Genomic DNA, 18,126 nt, shown 5'->3' on the forward strand with positions numbered 1-18,126 from the left:
CTTAAGGGATCATGTACTTTTAACCGCTTTAAATAAATCACTATCTGATTCTACTGTGGGAAAGGGATCATTGCTTTGTATGAGTACAATACATATTGTTGTTTAGATAACACTGTTTCTTCTCCTGTTATCTAAACAGCTATGGACACAGATATGGCCCCCTCAGCAGCCAGGCCAAATTACATGGTGTCAGACACAGCAGGACGTTCCAGTTTCATCAACCACCAGCAACACAACTTGTCCTCCAGCGACACCAGCATGGGTAACAGAAGCAGCTCAAGGACCAAGGCTATGGTGATGTTTGAAGGGACACTCCACTTTTTTTAAAAATATACTCAATTTCCAGCTCCCCTAGATTTAAATATTAGATTTTTACTGTTTTGGAATCATTCAGCTGATCTCCGGGTCTGGCTGTACAGCTTTTGGCATAGCTTAGCATAATCCATTAGATCTGATTGGACCATTGGCATCGCACTCAAAGGTGACCAAAGAGTTTTGATATTTTTACATTTATTATTTAAAACTTGACTCTTCTGTAGTTCTGTAATGTTATTACGCAGTGCCCGAAAATAGTCCCCTTGGTTTTCTTTCAATAGCAGGGAACTATTTTCAGGCAATGTGTAATATCATTGAGCCTCCTGCAGCCATGTTACGGTAGCAAAGTCCTTGAGAGTATAGTTCCTATCAACCTAGAAAATTGCTAATTTAAATTTTATGTCTAGTGCAGAAGAGTCAAGTTTTAAATAAGAAAAATGTTGAAGCTCTTTGGTCATTTTTGGGTGCGGTGCTGGTGGTCTGGTCAGATTCTATGGATTGTGCTAAGCTTTCCTAAAAGTGGTGCCGCCGGACCCGTAGATCGGCTGAATGAATTCCAAAACTGTAAAAATCTAATGTTTCACTCTAGGGGAGCTGTAAACTGAGCCTATTCAAAAAAGTGGAGTGTCCCTTTAATACCATGTATTTTGTTGGTGCATGGTGAAGATCACAAAGTGATCACTTAAACACCACATGGCATAATACTATTAAAAGAGACCTTTCTATAGTAGGCATTATTGCATTGCCGGGTGCTTAATACACACCAAAAAATTCAACTTATTTTCAGGAAATTAAACTAAACCTTAATTCAAAGTCCTTACCCTAATTTTCTGTTTTCTTCTATTAGAGCTAGACAGTGGAGTGGACCCAGAGACAGGAGAACGAGCTCAGGGGTGACACTAAAACACACATCTGCGTGTTTTAAGGAGTGATGTCATTACTGCTTGCTGGGTATTTCAAAACGCTTCACCATGACTAGTTTGTATACATTTGAATGTGGTATTGTCTTGGTCAGTCACTGCAGAGTGTTAGGAATGCCTAAAGGAGCAGTCAATGCAGTTAAAACAATTCTTTTTGATTGTGGGCTACATCCAAATGTTATACTTTTAATAAAATGTGTTAAAAGAAATGCAACATAGATGTTAAAAGTGCATATGAAGAGTGTGGTTCCAAAACGAGATAACTCTGTTTTTAATGTTTTTGTCAAAACACATTTATTAATGTTATCATGTTTGTATTGTGCTACGTTATGAAGGCTTAAAGGGGACATTTCACAAGGCTTTTTTAAAGATGTCAAATAAATCTTTGGTGTCCCCAGAGTACATATATGAAGTTCTAGCTCAAAATACCATATAGATAATTTATTATAGCATGTAAAAATCACCACTTTGTAGGTGTCAGCAAAAATGTGCCGTTTTAGGTGTGTCATTTAATATGCAAATGAGCTGATCTCTGCACTAAATGGCAGTGCCGTGGTTGGATAGTGAAGATTAAGGGGCAGTATTATCCCCTTCTGACATAACAGGGGGAACCAAATTACAGTGGCCTATTTTTTTCACATGCTTGTGGAGAATGGTTTACCAAAACTAAGTTATTGGGTTGTTCTTTTCACATTTTCTAGGTTGAAAGAAGCACTGGGGTCCCAATTAAAGCACTTAAACATGAAAAAAGTCAGATTTTCATGATATGTCCCCTTTAATCAAAACAAACCAACTGCAGTTTGATGGTTATTAATTGGAATGCACAATCAAAAAAATTTGATTTTTGGAAAAAAGTTTCTCGTTTTGCAACCAAACTCTTCATATTATCTTCTGGTTAATTAAATGTTTTATCCACCACACTTGCCGTTTCATTACACATCAGCACTGTCCATCTCTTTATCAGAGCTAAATGACAGTAAAATCTTGTGCAGGTGTTGCTTTATGGTGAAGCATTATTTAAATACAGTTTTAAATGCATGTTAGTCCAACTTTTGACATTCACTCTTGTACTGTATATAATGTAAATGTGTGTTTGATAGCAGGGAACATTTTATAATGATATCAAAACAGAGCACTTGTTTCTGTTATGTTGTTGTTTTATCAGTCTGCTGGAAAAAATCTGTATTAAATCTTCTAACTTTTCAATGTGATTCAAATTTCAAATCATTTTTTAGTTATTATTTGCAGTAAGTGCTTTAATTCGTAACTTTTACAGACTTTTTCATGTGTTTGATTTAAGCAGGGCTGTTATTCTAAGCTGTTAAAAGGTCAGAATTGCAAATAAATAAGCACAAAGCAAAAAAATCTTTCCACACAACATGATCAGATTTTACATTTATAACCGGTAGGAAATACAAAGTAACAATACCAGTATAGTGAAGTACAGAGATACTAGCACAAACACATCCTAATCCAATCCAGGGTTGTTTCATTTGCCAGAGGAAAACTAAATGATGGTAGAAGAGCTTCTGGCCTAATGATACAGCACAAAGCAACAGTGCAAGTGGCTTTTAAAAAACATTTGCTCGAGAACCATGTTTTGCACACAAAAGCTTGTGTATATATTTGCTTCATTCCATTTATCATTTGCCAGCATCATTTGTGAGCTGTTTTCTCACAACTGTCCTTTTTGTACTCTTCTTCCTTCATTCTCTTTCCCTGTGTCTAGTTCCTCTACTCCCTGTCCTCCATCGGTGCTCCACCTGACTGGTCCCCTCCCTTCTTCTTATGACCAGAAACAATGTCATCAATGCGGAGTAACAGGACGGCCGTCTAAAGAAAGAATAAATGAACACAAACATTTACAACAAAAACAGAGACGACCTTCTTATCAAAATACAGTCACCATATATACGGATACATATATAAACCCTCCTACCTCCACTGCTGTCTTGTACGTTTGGGCTTTAACTGCCAGAGGTTCCCAGATCCCCAGTTGCGCCATATCAGCAAGGGTTCCTGTCTCTCCATTGACCCCCCATGAAGTGCTTCCCTCCTGGGTGTGCTTGGCCTGAAAAAGGAGTCGAGACGCTTAAACATTGAGAAATACAACCTTTTCAAATTGCTTCAATAAAAAAATAACCCTCTTACTCTGAGAGCCGTGAGCACACGTATTGCGGAGGCTCCACAGTTTTGGATGAGTGTACGTGGGACAACCTCCAGCGCCTGTGCTACAGCCCGGTACGGCCACTGCTCTACACCCGTCATTGTTCGTGAACGCTCTGTCAGCCGGTGAGACACTGCCATCTCCACTGCTCCGCCACCTGGCAAGAGATTAGGGTCCAGCAGGACGTTACGACACACCTGCATGGCATCCTGTAAGTTCCGCTCCACTTCCTAATAGAGAAGAGAAAGATCATATTTCAAACTGAGACACAAGTCAATTACTCGCAGTAAGATCTACTAAAATCTGCCTAAAGCCAAAGCAAACTATGGCTAAGTCTATCAAATGTTTAATAAAAGTGACCTGTAATAAAAATTAATACATCTCTTTTCTCCACTTCCGCTAAGATCTCCTTGCTGGCTCCTCTCAGAAGGATGGTACAGGCTTTTGGGTCTTTACACTCTGTCACAAAGGTAAAATACTCATCACCAATCTTCTTCACTTCAAACAGTCCAGCTCCTGTACCTACATCCTCTTCACGGAGCTCATCTGTCCTGCTGGCAATGCGTGCCCCGCATGCTCTGAAGGGCACAAAAACAAACTAAATTAGGTATTGATCACATTATGTGCATACGTTTAGACATCAGATCTTGTTATAAGATGCACCAAGCACACAAGAATATATGGAAATATGATGTTTCTGCACCTTGCAATACGGTTGTTGTCAGTCTTTCTGATGCGACGGATTGCAGTAATGTTCGCTTTCACCAGATAGTGCTGAGCCAGATCTACAAACAGTACAAATATGAAACTCCCATTCTGATCTCACCACCATCATAAACACAACTGTGCTACTTCTTATTTGTACCTGAGATGCCCTTCTCCGTGAAGACCAGGTCAGGTTTGAGACGGATAATGTCCTCACAGATGTGCTGAATGTACTCTTCTTCCATTTGCAGGATGCGGGAAAAGTCTTCCTCACGAGTGATCTCAATATCAGTCTGTGAAAAGCGAATTTGAAGTTCTTGGTTTTAAGTCTGGATGATCCGCATTCACAGAAGCATTCTGGTTTCAGACAACTCACCTGACTTTCACCCTTCTTGTACTCCAAAGAGCAGTCCAGCAGAACAATTCGGGGGTTCTTGATGAGCCTTCGCATACGGGGATGCGTTACATCCTTATTTACCATCACGCCCCTTAGCACGCACGAGTCCTCGATAAAGCCACCAGGTACCTATATAAATGTATCAAATTAGTTATTTGTGTGCCTAAGAACTTGACAAAACAAACAAACAACTAGTGGGTTTTGGTCTATAATGTTTAAGTTGATACTGTCTGTGATTGGAGCTTAAAAACAGCATACAATGGCCAAAGACGCAACTTCTCTAAAGTAAGAGAACAAATAAGAATGAAGTCTACACACAAAGTCCTATTCCCATCTGTCTCCTACCTTTTCAACTTTGGCGTAGTTCTTAATGTCAATCTCCTTGCGCCCGTTCTCCTCCATCTCAACAGTACGAACTGCATCCAGAGCAATGTTACAAGCCAGGGTGGACCAGCGGCTCAGAGCTTTGGTGTTGATGGCTGAGTTTATGATCATCAGCATCATATCCCGATTATTCACATCTACTGGAGTGCTGTAGGGGACAGAAGATATACTTCCTGACTCCAAAACAATCACAGCTAAAGTCCAAAATCAAATTTAATAGATACAATGGATAAACTCCTTCCTTAAAGGGGACATATAATAAAAATCTGACTTTTTCAATGTTAAAGTAATATAATTGGGTCCCCAGTGCTTCTATCAACCTAAATAGGTCATTGAAATTTGGCTCCCCTTGTGATGTCAGAAGGGGATCATCTTATAATAAAACCGCCTCTTAATCTGCACTATCCAACCATGGCACTTCCATTTAGTGCAGAGATCAGATAATTTGCATTTTAAAGGGCACACCCAAAATGGCAAATTTTTGCTCCCCTACAATAATGGCAATGCTATAATAAATGATCTATTTGGTATTTTGAACTAGAACTTCACATACGTACTCTGGGGACACTAAAGATGTATTTTACATCTTAAAAAGTCTTGTGAAATGTCCCCTTTAATGGTAAACGCATCAAATCTTTAGTGATAACTCAAACTTTTAAAACTTTGTGTGTGGGATTACCTTATTTCTTTGAGCATGTTCAACATGTCATCCAGAGCCTGTCTGTATGCACTGATCACCACAGTAGGATGCATCTGCTGTTCCAAAAACTGCTCAGCCACTGACAGCATCTCACCCGCTGCACACACACAATAAACCATCACAACATCTTGAATATGAAGACTCTAACAATAGTCGAGCAGTGAAAGTCACACATTTGTCCACTAAAACTGAATCCCCGTTTTCAAAAACCTAGTGAGCTGACTACAGAGACACAATGTTGAAGGATTAGTCAATTTTCTTAAAAAAATCCAGATAATTCACTCACCACCATGTCATCCAAAATGCCGATGTCTTTCTCCGCTCAGTCAAGAAGAAACCACGTTTTCCGAGAAAAACATTCCAAGAACTTTCTCATTTTAATGGGACTTTAATGGACCCCAATACTTTAAAATTGCAGTTTCAACATAGCTTCAAAGGACTCCCAACGATCCCAAATGAGGCATAAGGGTCCCATCTAGCGAAACGATTGTCATTTTTGACAAGAAAAATAAAAAATATGCACTTCCAAACCACAACTTCTCATCTTCCTCCGGCTGTGTGAGGCGCCCGCGCGACCTCTCATAATTGCATAATGACATCGAAAGGTCACATGTTACATATAAGAAAAGTATATTTGCGGATCATTTTAAACAATAAACTGACACGAAAACATTCATTAGTATCATTCGACATACAACAACGTCGGAACGATCCTCTTTCTCCATATTTGTAAACACTGGGGCGTAGTTTTGATGTGTCATCCGTGACCTTTTTGACGTGATGACATATTACATGAGGTTGCGCTGGCGCGTCACAGTACCGGAAGACGACGAGAAGTTGTGGTTCAAAAGTGCACACTTTTAATTTTTCTTGCCAAAAATGACAATCGTTTCGCCAGATAAGACCCTTATGCCTCGTTTGGGATCGTTCAGAGTCCCTCGAAACTGCAATTTTAAACTGCATTAAAACTGTTAAGTGTTGGGGTCCATCAAAATGAGAAAAATCCTGGAATGCTTTCCTCAAAAAACACAACTTCCTCTCGACCGAACAAAGAAAGACATCAACATTTTGGATGCAGGGCTTAAAGTGAAAAAAAATCCTGAGCCTGAACTTTCTGTGGCTCAACCAGGACTTTTACCAAGCCCATTTTTTCTATAAACTAATTCTATGAGCAACAGCACAGTCATATTTTCAACGCATTAACAACTTATTATGCCAAAAAACTATGCAAAAACAAGCCTCAGGTTTCGGAAGTTTACTGCACCAAGTGCCTAAAGCAGGGGGCTCAAACTGGCTTTGGGCCATTTCTGAGATGGACATCTTGTTGGAGGGACATTTTAACATAAAAACACAATATTTCTGTATATGTACTGCATTTAAATTCTATTATTTAACATATAATAATACATACAAATATAAACAGTGCTTTCAATCTATTTTATAATTTATTTTAAGAGTAAGTAAATCTTTTCTAAACCTTATCTTAAATTAATAATAATAATAATAATAATAATAATAATAATAATAATAATAAATACAAACCTTTTCTATTAAAACCTTGCACTAAATTAACAAATTAAATTCCTGAATACATTTATGAACTATTATAGCCTATACATTTATTTTGGACTTGAATATGTTCGATCTCTGTAAAAATTAATATTACTGCTTCATGTGTAACTGCATAGCAAGCAACATAATGATACATATACTTTATTATTCACTTATATTGAGTTGAGTGAGCTGCATACATAGACTACTGTAGTCTACTTTTATCTTTTGCACGTTTCTCCTAATCTTTCCTCTTTTCAAAACCTGGGCACTTGGCTTTTTCCGCATCCGTAGTTTAATATGCGTTGCATTACATCTCCCGCTTGCACTGCTTATGACGTTTCGCCAATGAAAGCTGTGACTTGAACAAACAAACCCCATGCAGCTTTTCTCTGAGTAACAGTTGGGTAACCCCGAGTTACAGTACAGCTCTTCTCTGGACGAACACTCCCGACCAGATTAACTGATCGCATGGAGACAATGATATGATTAACGTGAGGTTCAGATGAGCAATAAAATCTAATCACGTTTTTTGTTATGCTCGCTGGAGTGAGAGCCGCTCATGGTTGCGTAGCAACGGAGGACGCCCACCCTCTCACGCGCTTAGGAATGAAAAAAAATCGCATTGACTCGCGTTTAACACACGTTTTAGACGCGACATGTGAACGGCCCCTAAAAAGTTTACATCAATAATTTAAAAAATATAAAACAAAGTAAATGAAAATCTTTCTGCGGGGCAGATTATATTATATTTTTGAAAGCAGAACCGGCCCGCATAGAGGGGGAGAGACGACAGCGGGCCGGGAGTTTGAGACTACTGGCCTAAAGCCTTACCGTGTCTTGTCCTCTTTATTCAAGGCATGTCAAGCGTCACTTGTTTTTATACTTTCTCCTCCGAAGCAGATGTATTTTCTTCTGGTTTGATAAACGTCATTCTCCACAGCGTGTGTAGCCTGCAAACTAACTGCGAACTGGTTCACTTTCTGCACAAGACCCACCCACCTCTCAAGCAATTGGCTAAGACAACCTAATATCATGCTCCCATTGGCTGTGACCGCTGACTCGTGAATCAAGGTGGTAGGTTGAAGGGGACCGGTTATTGTTGCCAGTTCGTTAATTCAAATTTAGCCGCGTGGTATGCGCGCTCATAATGAAAGTGACGCGCTCGTTTTTTCCAAGCGCGTCCGTGCCGAAAGTGACTCATTTGCATGTTTTGCCTCCGCCGGAGTCCGGACCTGCCCTCAAGCCGGAAATCCGGCCCCCGGCCGGAGTACTTTAAGCCCTGTGGATGACATAGTGGTGAGTAAATTATCTGGATTAATCCTTTAAGACATCATGCGTGCAACATGAAAGTTGGTCCAAAACATATGCACCTTTATTGTGCTGCCTCCAAAGATCCTAAAAGATTGATGCATAACAAACTTTTCTGTCCTTATTTAAGAGATCTTTCAGTCTTTGCTTTGGTTCATGTGATGCGTGTCAGCTTTAAAAAAGCACATTATCTGCAGCTTGCTTAATACGGATTTAAAGTCACATAATTCAGATCCATAAAATCTATATATTTTTAGTATTATACGGTTAAACACATTACTGACACACAGTAAAACACAGATGACTCTCACCCGCCAGAATAATTACAGAGGTGGTCCCATCTCCAACCTCTTCATCCTGTGTACGACTAATTTCAATCATGGATTTGGCAGCAGGATGCTGGACTTGGATCTGAATGTAACAAACAGCACAGAAAATTTAAATAATCAATAAATCCAGAAGTTATTACAGTTCAGAGACTATAAAGTAGTGTTATAGATTACCTCTCTCAGAATGGCATTGCCATCATTGGTCATGACGATACCACCCATGGGATCCAGAAGCATCTGCACACAAAGAATAAACCATTTGATAAAACATTTTACATAGTATTGCATACTTGCAATACAAAAATCAGAAACAAACCTTCATCATAGCCCTTGGTCCCAGACATGTTCTGATGACATCTGCGATGGTCTAGAATAAAAAAGAGGAAGAAAAAGGTGAGCGATTTTGCTCCTTCTGACACGTCTGTCAAATTTAAAATAAAAAAGCTGACCCACCTTAGCAGCACTGATGTTTCCAACCTGGACCTTCCGCCCAGACTCTCTCTTGACGTTTTGACCTGTTATGATCATCATCACATGTGCATTAAATTAATCTCTTACCAGCAATAATTATTTTTAGTGATCGACCGATATATCGGCCGGCCGATACATCGGGCCGATTTTACTAGGTTTTAGGTGTATCGGCATCGGCCGATTCGCGGCTTGCGTTCGCCGATAGTTTTTCCCCGGCATTAATTACAGACAGGCGCCCACAGGCAGCTCTGTGTTGCTGGAGGCTGCCTGCAGCACGTGCAGTCCCCCTCCCCCCACTAGCAGAGCGGAGCGCTCCAAGCCTGCGCTGGTAAGTTTTAAACTTCAAAGCATCTTTTAACTGTTTGACTGAAATATTGCCATATACCTTGAAAGTGTAAACACGTTGCTCTATATGTGCGTGCAACCATAGCTAAGAAAGTTTGGTGGTCATAATGGAAAACGCGAATGCTTATAAAACTGCTTGCCATTGTATTTAGGGAGCTTCAAATAGCTTTTAGGCTAACCGTATACATACGGCAGCTGTTACGAAAACTGGTCATAGGATTAAATAATGCTGACGTTGTTCCGTGGTATTTGTAGGAGTTTTATTCAGCGACCACCAGTCTGACATTTGGACGCGACGCGTGCTCATAATGCCGCAAGCAAACGCAGGTCATCAGCCGAACAGCTGATCATAGCTGGACATGCTGGGTTTTTAATTCTCATCTCCATAAATATATGTAGTAGTAAAAGGCTAAAAATCAATATCCATTGCTGATAGTTTCTCGTCATTGTGGATAGCGCAGTTCATGGTTGCATACGTTTATGGTTGTTAACGCGGAGTTTCGCGGAATGTTCGTCAGCGAAAAAAAAAATAAGGAATTCGACCCAAAGCACTTAGTTCCGAGCAGTTCCCACATGACTTTTATGTGACCTGAGAAGTGTTATTTTGTAAGTTTTGTCAACATTTCCGTTCACTGGGAGCGCAAAGATACATGCACTCTCTCATCCATGTCTCTCTCACTGCACCTCTCCCACGTGCACGCGCTCTACTATCTGACCGAAGTCCGTACACAAATCCTCATGTGTTTGTTCAGTTTTATGCATTTCAAGCGAGCTGAGGCAAACTAACTATCCCTCGCATTTATTATAGGGCAAGAGGGTGTGTGAGATACAGAAGTGGGGCAATCCGCATGTTATTCAGAATTCTTTTTAAGTTGTTTTTTGATCAGTATTGCTGTTTACATTTTCCTTGTCTTCTTATGAAAGACATTTGCTCTACAAAAGATTAAGTTAAGTGCACTAAAACTTAAGACCTAAGCATTAAATAGGTTGTAAATAGTTGGTTACTTTCATGGATAAAGTAAAGTGTTCCCCTTGTTATGCTGCTTGGTTGCTGCTACTGTGTGCAATGGTGTAATTATTTTATTTATATATTTTAAGCAGCCCTGAATTTTCTTACTTGTTCTACCTCACCTGTTTTTACTATTTGTTAAATATAGTTCAATAAATGTTCCTTTTTTAAATGTAAAATCATTGTGTCATTTTTATGATAAAAACTGAATGAGCAAAAGCAGTATCGGCTCCAAATATCGGCTAAAGAAAATCGGCAGACTGTATCGGTCATCGGCTAAGGCTGATGGGAAAAAATCGGTATCGGCATCGGCACAAAAAAATCCATATCGGTCGATCCCTAATTATTTTGTTTTGAGACAGGTTTATTGACGTAATACGTAAAAACCTAATTTTTAATACAAAATCTATGGTTTAAAAACTATTAAATACATCGTTATCTTCCAGTCTATTCTAATTGTATGGGCAGGGTGCAGCCTTGGTCAGCATTTAGCCTACTGCTAGCTAACACATAATCTTAAAACTGGCATTAAACAAAACCTGCTGCACAAACAGATGGCTGAGAATAAAACAGTGCTAATTTAATTATTCACTGTGTTACTTGTGACGCAACATTAGAATCAATATCAGAGTTAACGAGCAACATTAGCTACGAAGCTAACACAATGACTAATCTCCACACTGACATGAGTTTGTCAGACACGCGAGGCCACCGTGCCACACTAGTTAGCCTAGCATTTCATCACTGAGGCTTTACAAACTCTTTCATTTTAACAGCAAACAAATCCGTCAGCTTGCCACAAGAAATTAGGAGTTACGCATTTATCAATATTATGATAAAATCAGCACTCACTAAGCACGAGAACCGGTCGGCCCATCATCTTTGCTGCGTGGTTTAGCTCACCGGCACCGGACAACGCGCACAACGGTAGAAGGGAGGATGCACGAGGCGTAACTGGGTGTTCCGTCATACAGCGGACCAATAAGCAAACGAGAAATGTTTGACATGCATCCCAATCCACCAATCATAAAGAGGTTGCGCACTCCGTAGAGGCGGGACTACAATGGGCCGCTCTGAAAAGTTCTCGAAAGAAGCCTTATTTGAGCAATGAAGAGAGCGCTTCCACATCCACCACAATGGCTTCAGTTTATCATGTTTTTGTGTGATAAATATCTAAACGAGTTATTTTAGAGATAGAAAGACTTATATTATATTGTATAAAATATACAGTCTACGCTAAGGATAAATTATCCGATTTATGCAAATAAAAAAAATGCTCAACACGTCAGATGTGTTTATTCTCCTTTATTGTGGGTGCAAACATAAAAAACTCATTTAAATACAGAAACACAATTTCAGAAATAAGTGCTAAAAGATTTACTAGCCTGAAAGTTGTTAACTTCCACCTCCACACATGAATGAACGGAGGATCTGATCTGAGATCAGCCTTTAAAGCGTAACTAAACCCCTGGTCAGAGCCTGACTCCACCCACTGGCAATACTTGAAAAAATGCTAGAAAAGTGGGCAGATCCTAACAGATAGAGGGGACGAACTAAGCTCGTACCAAGTGTGTGGTGAGATCGTAACAAGGGCGTGGTAAGCTTGAACCTGCTTACGTCACGAGTCATTTTTTGGACCCAACATCCAATAGGAAAATTCAACTGCAGTAGCCACCGTTCAACCTGAAGAGGGCAGCACTCCATATATTGTAGTATTGAAACACTTTATATCCAAATGTCAAAAAGTTACTAAAACCAATGAACAGCACTAATAAACCATCATTCTTACAGATCAGTAACTAAAAAAAGTTGGATTAGGGTTTAGTTACTCATTAATGGATGTTTTTACTTGACAAGACAAATATGAAGTTGAAAGTAACGTTTACCATTTTTTATTCTTTTCACAGGCTGTTACTGCACAGTTATAAAAACCCAACATAGTCGTACAGATTTGAAACAAATAATTTTATGGGACTAAATGGACCATAAACATAATTACTTAAAATGACAATGTACATTGCAGTAACGTTCACACAGATTGTAAACTAAACATGAAGATGTTTCTAATGTTGTAAAACTGATTCTTATTTTAAACAAAAGCATTCAGACAAAACTACTGTATGATACACCTGTGATCTTGGCACATACATTTTTGACCTATAAATTTAACTAATACTATTGTAAGTGAATGTAAACGCTGTGCAAACATTTGGTGTAATCCATACCCCATCCCAAAATAAATATAAAAACAGCATAAATGTTGGTGAAATGGTATTAAGCAGTGATATACATTAGCATATGGTTTGCATACGGTTTTAGGATGCTACAATAACATGTATAACCTATGAATTTAAATAAACGTTGTAAACACAGTAGGAAATCTGAAAATTGTCTTATATGCAGTGAATTTGCAAATGACTTGAACAAAAATTGTGGCTGAAAACTGAAAAAAAGGCAGCAGATTGATAAATAACTGATTTTTAAAAGACATCAGCACTGAACCTTTTAAACAACAATCCTTAAAGGGATAGTTCACCAAAAAACGAAAACTCTGTCATCATCCACCCACTCTCATGTTGTTACAAACCTGTATACAACTCTTTGCTCTGATGAACACAAAGGAAGATACCCTAAGAAATGCCTGCAAACAAACCGTGGACCCCATTTACTTCCACAATATTATTTTTTCCTAATATAGAAGTAAATTGGGTCCACGAATTGTTTGGTTACAAGCATTTCTCAAAATATCCTCATTTGTGTTCATCAGAACAAAGAAATCTATAAAGGTTTGTAACAACACGAGAGTGAGCAAATGACCACAGAACCCTCGCCTTTGGGTGAACTATCCCTTTAACATATAACCAGTTTCAGTTTACAGTCACTAACACTTTACAAGTGAATACCAGCTTTAGCAGTGGGCCAAATGGGCATCAATAATCCCATTCAATTTCATACTAAATAGCTGCTTTGAGGCTGTGAATAAATTGTTGTACTGACGATCAAATGATCTCTTCAGTGTGGCTCTGTACATATCTCTACCTTAAAGTCAGTCTCTCTATGTTTGTTTACAGTTCCTCCCTTGAGTCGCTAAGGACGAGTGGATTTGTGGCTTCTTTCTTTAAGTAGCTGATGAAGTCATTAACCTCCCGACCACCCTGGAAAACAATGATGTTTTAGTACATAGCAGTATATGCCTTCAATCGAAGTACAATATCTGTGAGTTTTACCTCATATCGCTGTGGCTGCTCTTTTTGTCCAGAGGGTACGAAGTAAATTGTTGGAAATCTATAGTTTAGACAAAATAAGTGATGAATCAACGAAAAAAAAGCAGAATGCCAATATCTGATGCAATTGATTATATATGGAGATTAACAACAGATATATAGAAAGATACCCTTGGACGTCATAATTAGGAGGAACATCATTAGCAGTGGCATCCATTTTGGCTATAACAATGCTGGGGTCCCCAGAAAGCTGGGATACAAAAAACAAAAACATGAATTCTATCACAATAACATTGTTAAAAAAAATATTTTACAAATGCTTGCAAGCACAAAGATACTTGGGATACTATGTTTTATAATATTGATTGATTTCTTAATGCAATGCACATGTTAATGCAAAAAGATGTGCAACCAACAAAACTTGGCTTTAAAGGAATAGTTCACCCAAAATGAAAATAATGTCATTAATGAATGACTCATCCTCATGTCTTTCCAAACTCGCAAGACCTTCGTTTATCTTCAGAACACAGTTTAAGATGTTTTATATTTAGTCCGAGAGCTTGTTGACCCTTTAATGAAATCTACGGAATCCTGTCCATGTCCAGAAAGGTAATAAAAACAATATCAAAGTAGTCCATGTGACATCAGTGGGTCAGTTAGAATGTGTTGAAGCATCGAAAATACATTTTGGTCCAAAAATAAAGATTTTATTCAGCGTTGTCTTCTCTTCCACGTATGTTGTGAAGCGCATGCACAAGACTAAAGTCACGTGACTGCAAGTGATGGTGCAAGGATGGTGCGCCCCAGCTGTTTTTTTTGTGTGCCCGGGCGTCGTTTACAGTCTGAGGGAGACTCACGCTGTAAGTTTGAAAAAAAAACTTTGCAAACATGTCTGAGGATAACACGTCATCCACGTCACTGCAGTCACATCACTGCGCTTCACAACAGACGCGAAGGAGAAGACAATGCTAAATAAAGTCATACTTTTTGTTATTTTTGGACCAAAATGTATTTTCAATGCTTCAACACATTCTTACTGACCCACTGATGTCACATGAACTACTTTGATGATGTTTTATTACCTTTCTGGACATGGACAGTATACCATACATAGATTTTCAATGAAGGGTCAACAAGCTTTTGGACTAAATATAAAACATTCTAAACTGTGTTCTGAAGACGAACGGAGGTCTTACAAGTTTGGAACGACATGAGGGTGAGTCATTAATGACATTATTTTCATTTTGGGTGAACTATCCCTTTAAGAACAACAGATCAATCTGCCAAACCTTTTCTCCAAGCTCCTTGTATATGGGCTCCAGGTTCTTGCAATGGCCACACCAGGGAGCATAAAACTCAACCAACACATCCTTCTGTGGATCGTTTACAATCTCATCGAATGTGTCAGCCACAACAACCTGTGGTGAATTCAAGATTTTTTTTATTTCAAGAAATGTATTAATTTACAAGGCAAACAAGCCTATTCAACCTAAAATGTTGATTTCTCTCAAAAATTATATTCATTTGAAATATAAATTTGTATACAAAAAGATGATACTATTTGAACATGTTCAAAATCAATGACAGACAGAAAGTTCAATTTTGAGTCATATACAAAGTGTTTGATGTACCTTGACAGGGCCATCATTAGAGTCTGGAACAGGCTCACTCTTAACATATCTCTTCAATTTATTATCAAAGTAATCCTCCAAGAACCTCTCCAAGGACTTCCCATCTCTCCTAAAAAACAAATAGAAGGGCTAATTAAACACACAGACTAAAGTTCGGAAGATTTTTGGACTTAGTTTTCAAATGTGAAATCGGACAAACAGTAAGCAATATGTATGGCGGGAGCATTAGCTGTGTTGCAAGACTCTCGTGAATTCCTCCTGCATGCTGTACTTGTGTCCCGCACTGGTCCGGATGGTGATGAGGGGAACGTCTCCTTCCTCTGACAGACCCAAACCAAACTCCTCCTCAAGTTCATCCTGGAACTCCTGTCTATCTGCCACCGCAAAATTCAAACCTCGACCCTGGAATTGTGTCGCCACCTTCATTATTCTGAGATAAAAAGAAAAGTAAAGCTTCAATACTGGTCTGAAATGAGTGATGTTGCACTGAATGGCTCCTCACCTGTTTCTCCAATAGTTTGTGCCTTTAATATTCCGTATATAATCTACATTGTAGTATGCTGTAAGCAGGTCACTTCCCCTCAGACTCTCCCTGTTCTCAGTGGTCAGATGTGGACAGAGCCCTAATCTATGAGCAGAACAAGAGAAATTGGAAAGATATGAGGACATAAACAACAATGAAACAAAAACGTACTGATACATGGAGTAGCGCTTACACATTGTCTCTGATGAATGTACGCAGAGAGGACAATGAAACCGGTTTAGTGTATTTCACCACACTGTCCTCAAACTTGCTGTTCAAGCGTGGAGGACGAAACAGCAGAACACACCTAAATGAATCCGAACAAGAGGGAAGCGTACTCAGAATAACATGTGAAAAACAATATAACAGGTATTTAAACAAAACATACGGTTTTAATATTTTAGATCATACATACTCTTCAACTACACCGTATTTCAGACCTGTTCCCATATCAGTAGAATGAGCAAATCGATAGCTGTCACTCATGGCACTAGATGCCTTCAGAAACTCTGCAAGCTGCTCACTGTCCTCCCCAGAGAAAAAACCTGAGCCATAGGAAAAAAGAGAGAGGAACAAAAGAAAAGAAAGAATTTCAGCCACATGCTGTTGTAAGAGATTTATTCTGTTATTTATTATTTTACTTTTTCTATCACACTGAAGAAAAGATTTATACAAAGATGTATTACAAATTCAACTTACCCACCACACTGGCCTCAAAGTTGTCAACAAAAGAATCCAAATCAACCTCACTGACCAGAGCCACAGAACTCGGCCCTGAATGCTTTTTCATATAGCTGACAATTCCAGCTGTGAAAGATATCACAAAGAAAAAAACAATGTTATGCATGAAATCTATATGTCTGTCTCTCTCTACATATCAAAATGAATTCTTTACATACATATGCAATCATATAAAAGAAACAAAGCACATACCTGCTGTTCTGGGCCCATCATAGGATCCAGCTTCCTCTCCACTGCGAAAGATTTTAAGTGTGGGGTATCCATTTACTCCAAATCGTTCACAGATCTCAGAGTTTGTTGTGCAGTCCACCTGATGAAACACAAGTCATTTAATACATATGTGTATGCTAAAGTTTGAAAATAACACACTTGATATAGGGCTGATGATGAAAACTAAAACTAAGACAAAGTCTCTCTCTCAACTATGAAGTGTTAAAAAGGCAGGATATACAACTTTAACAGGAACTGACAGTGTTACATCTAACCTTTGCTAGAGGCACTGTCCCTTTCAGCTTTGTTGCAGCAGTCTCATATTCAGGAGCCAGCCTCTGGCAGTGACCACACCTGTAACATTATAAACATTAATGTAAATGATACTTTATGATACACAAAACCAGGCAGACAGTTTTAGGTTTAACACACCAGAATATAATTAAAAGCATGCACATGCAGCAAAGATACTTAGACCTAAGGGTTTTATTACTGTTTTTAATGACAGAATCATGCATCATTACATTTAACGACCCGTAATGCATAACGTAGATCTATGCATTGGCAGAATTACGCAGCATGCAGAATACGAATAGTTAATTGCACTTTGCGTGCACAGTACTAACTGAAGTATGCAGGATAAGCCAAGTTCATTCTAACTTACAGACAGCCCCATTCAAATACTAAGAAACACAGGTTCAGTTAACAAGCCCTAGTAGTTAGTTGTCTAACCAAATAGCAAAACAGACCGCTGTTAAACGGACATCGGTTTAGGGTTTATTAAGCATCATATTTGGTACACACCAAGGTGCGAAAAACTCTACCAGCATAGTCTCGTGCATGGCTGCAGTGCGATCAAAGTCTGAGTCTCCAAGCTCGAGCACATCGCTGCCCTCTGAAGATCCAATGATCAGTATGAGACTGATAACAACAGAGCACGCTAAACGCATTTTCACCACACCGACTATGAGCTCAACCTCTGGCAGAAGTGGCACTGAAACTGAGCCGAAGTCAAAGTTAGCAACTCTGCTGCTACGAGTACACTCGAGACTTGAGAAAAGAGTGAGTGGCAGTACGGGAAGCTAGGTGGTCCAGAAAGACAAAAGAGCCGCTCTACTGGCAAAAAGCGTTTGATACATGTTAAAGCGGTATATCACACCGACTAAGTAACGCCATATTACCATCTTTTTTTT

The 18,126-nt window shown here is 39.0% G+C and overlaps 2 protein-coding genes across 2 annotated transcripts; both read right to left on the bottom strand.

The window, feature by feature from the left end:
* Window positions 1–2,618: 2,618 nt before the first annotated feature.
* Window positions 2,619–11,604, bottom strand: cct3 (chaperonin containing TCP1, subunit 3 (gamma)). The gene is made up of 14 exons (XM_073872215.1): window positions 11,457–11,604; window positions 9,233–9,294; window positions 9,096–9,146; window positions 8,954–9,016; window positions 8,756–8,861; window positions 5,568–5,676; window positions 4,850–5,036; window positions 4,484–4,633; window positions 4,268–4,400; window positions 4,106–4,187; window positions 3,791–3,980; window positions 3,387–3,623; window positions 3,175–3,306; window positions 2,619–3,068 (listed from the first exon to the last, which is right to left on the bottom strand). Exons 1-14 carry the CDS (start codon window positions 11,572–11,574, stop codon window positions 2,970–2,972), a joined length of 1,719 nt encoding a protein of 572 aa, XP_073728316.1. The 5' UTR covers window positions 11,575–11,604; the 3' UTR covers window positions 2,619–2,969.
* Window positions 11,605–11,894: 290 nt separating this feature from the next.
* pdia7 (protein disulfide isomerase family A, member 7) lies at window positions 11,895–18,031 on the bottom strand. Its single transcript, XM_073872216.1, has 13 exons — window positions 17,738–18,031; window positions 17,209–17,287; window positions 16,916–17,033; window positions 16,682–16,789; window positions 16,398–16,527; window positions 16,176–16,289; window positions 15,962–16,087; window positions 15,702–15,889; window positions 15,460–15,563; window positions 15,118–15,246; window positions 13,999–14,078; window positions 13,832–13,889; window positions 11,895–13,759 (listed from the first exon to the last, which is right to left on the bottom strand). The coding sequence occupies exons 1-13, from the start codon at window positions 17,881–17,883 to the stop codon at window positions 13,670–13,672; spliced, it is 1,470 nt and encodes a 489-aa protein (XP_073728317.1). The 5' UTR covers window positions 17,884–18,031; the 3' UTR covers window positions 11,895–13,669.
* Window positions 18,032–18,126: the final 95 nt, after the last annotated feature.

The sequence above is a fragment of the Misgurnus anguillicaudatus genome, chromosome 10 (assembly GCF_027580225.2).
Source record: "Misgurnus anguillicaudatus chromosome 10, ASM2758022v2, whole genome shotgun sequence".
NCBI lineage: Eukaryota > Metazoa > Chordata > Actinopteri > Cypriniformes > Cobitidae > Misgurnus > Misgurnus anguillicaudatus.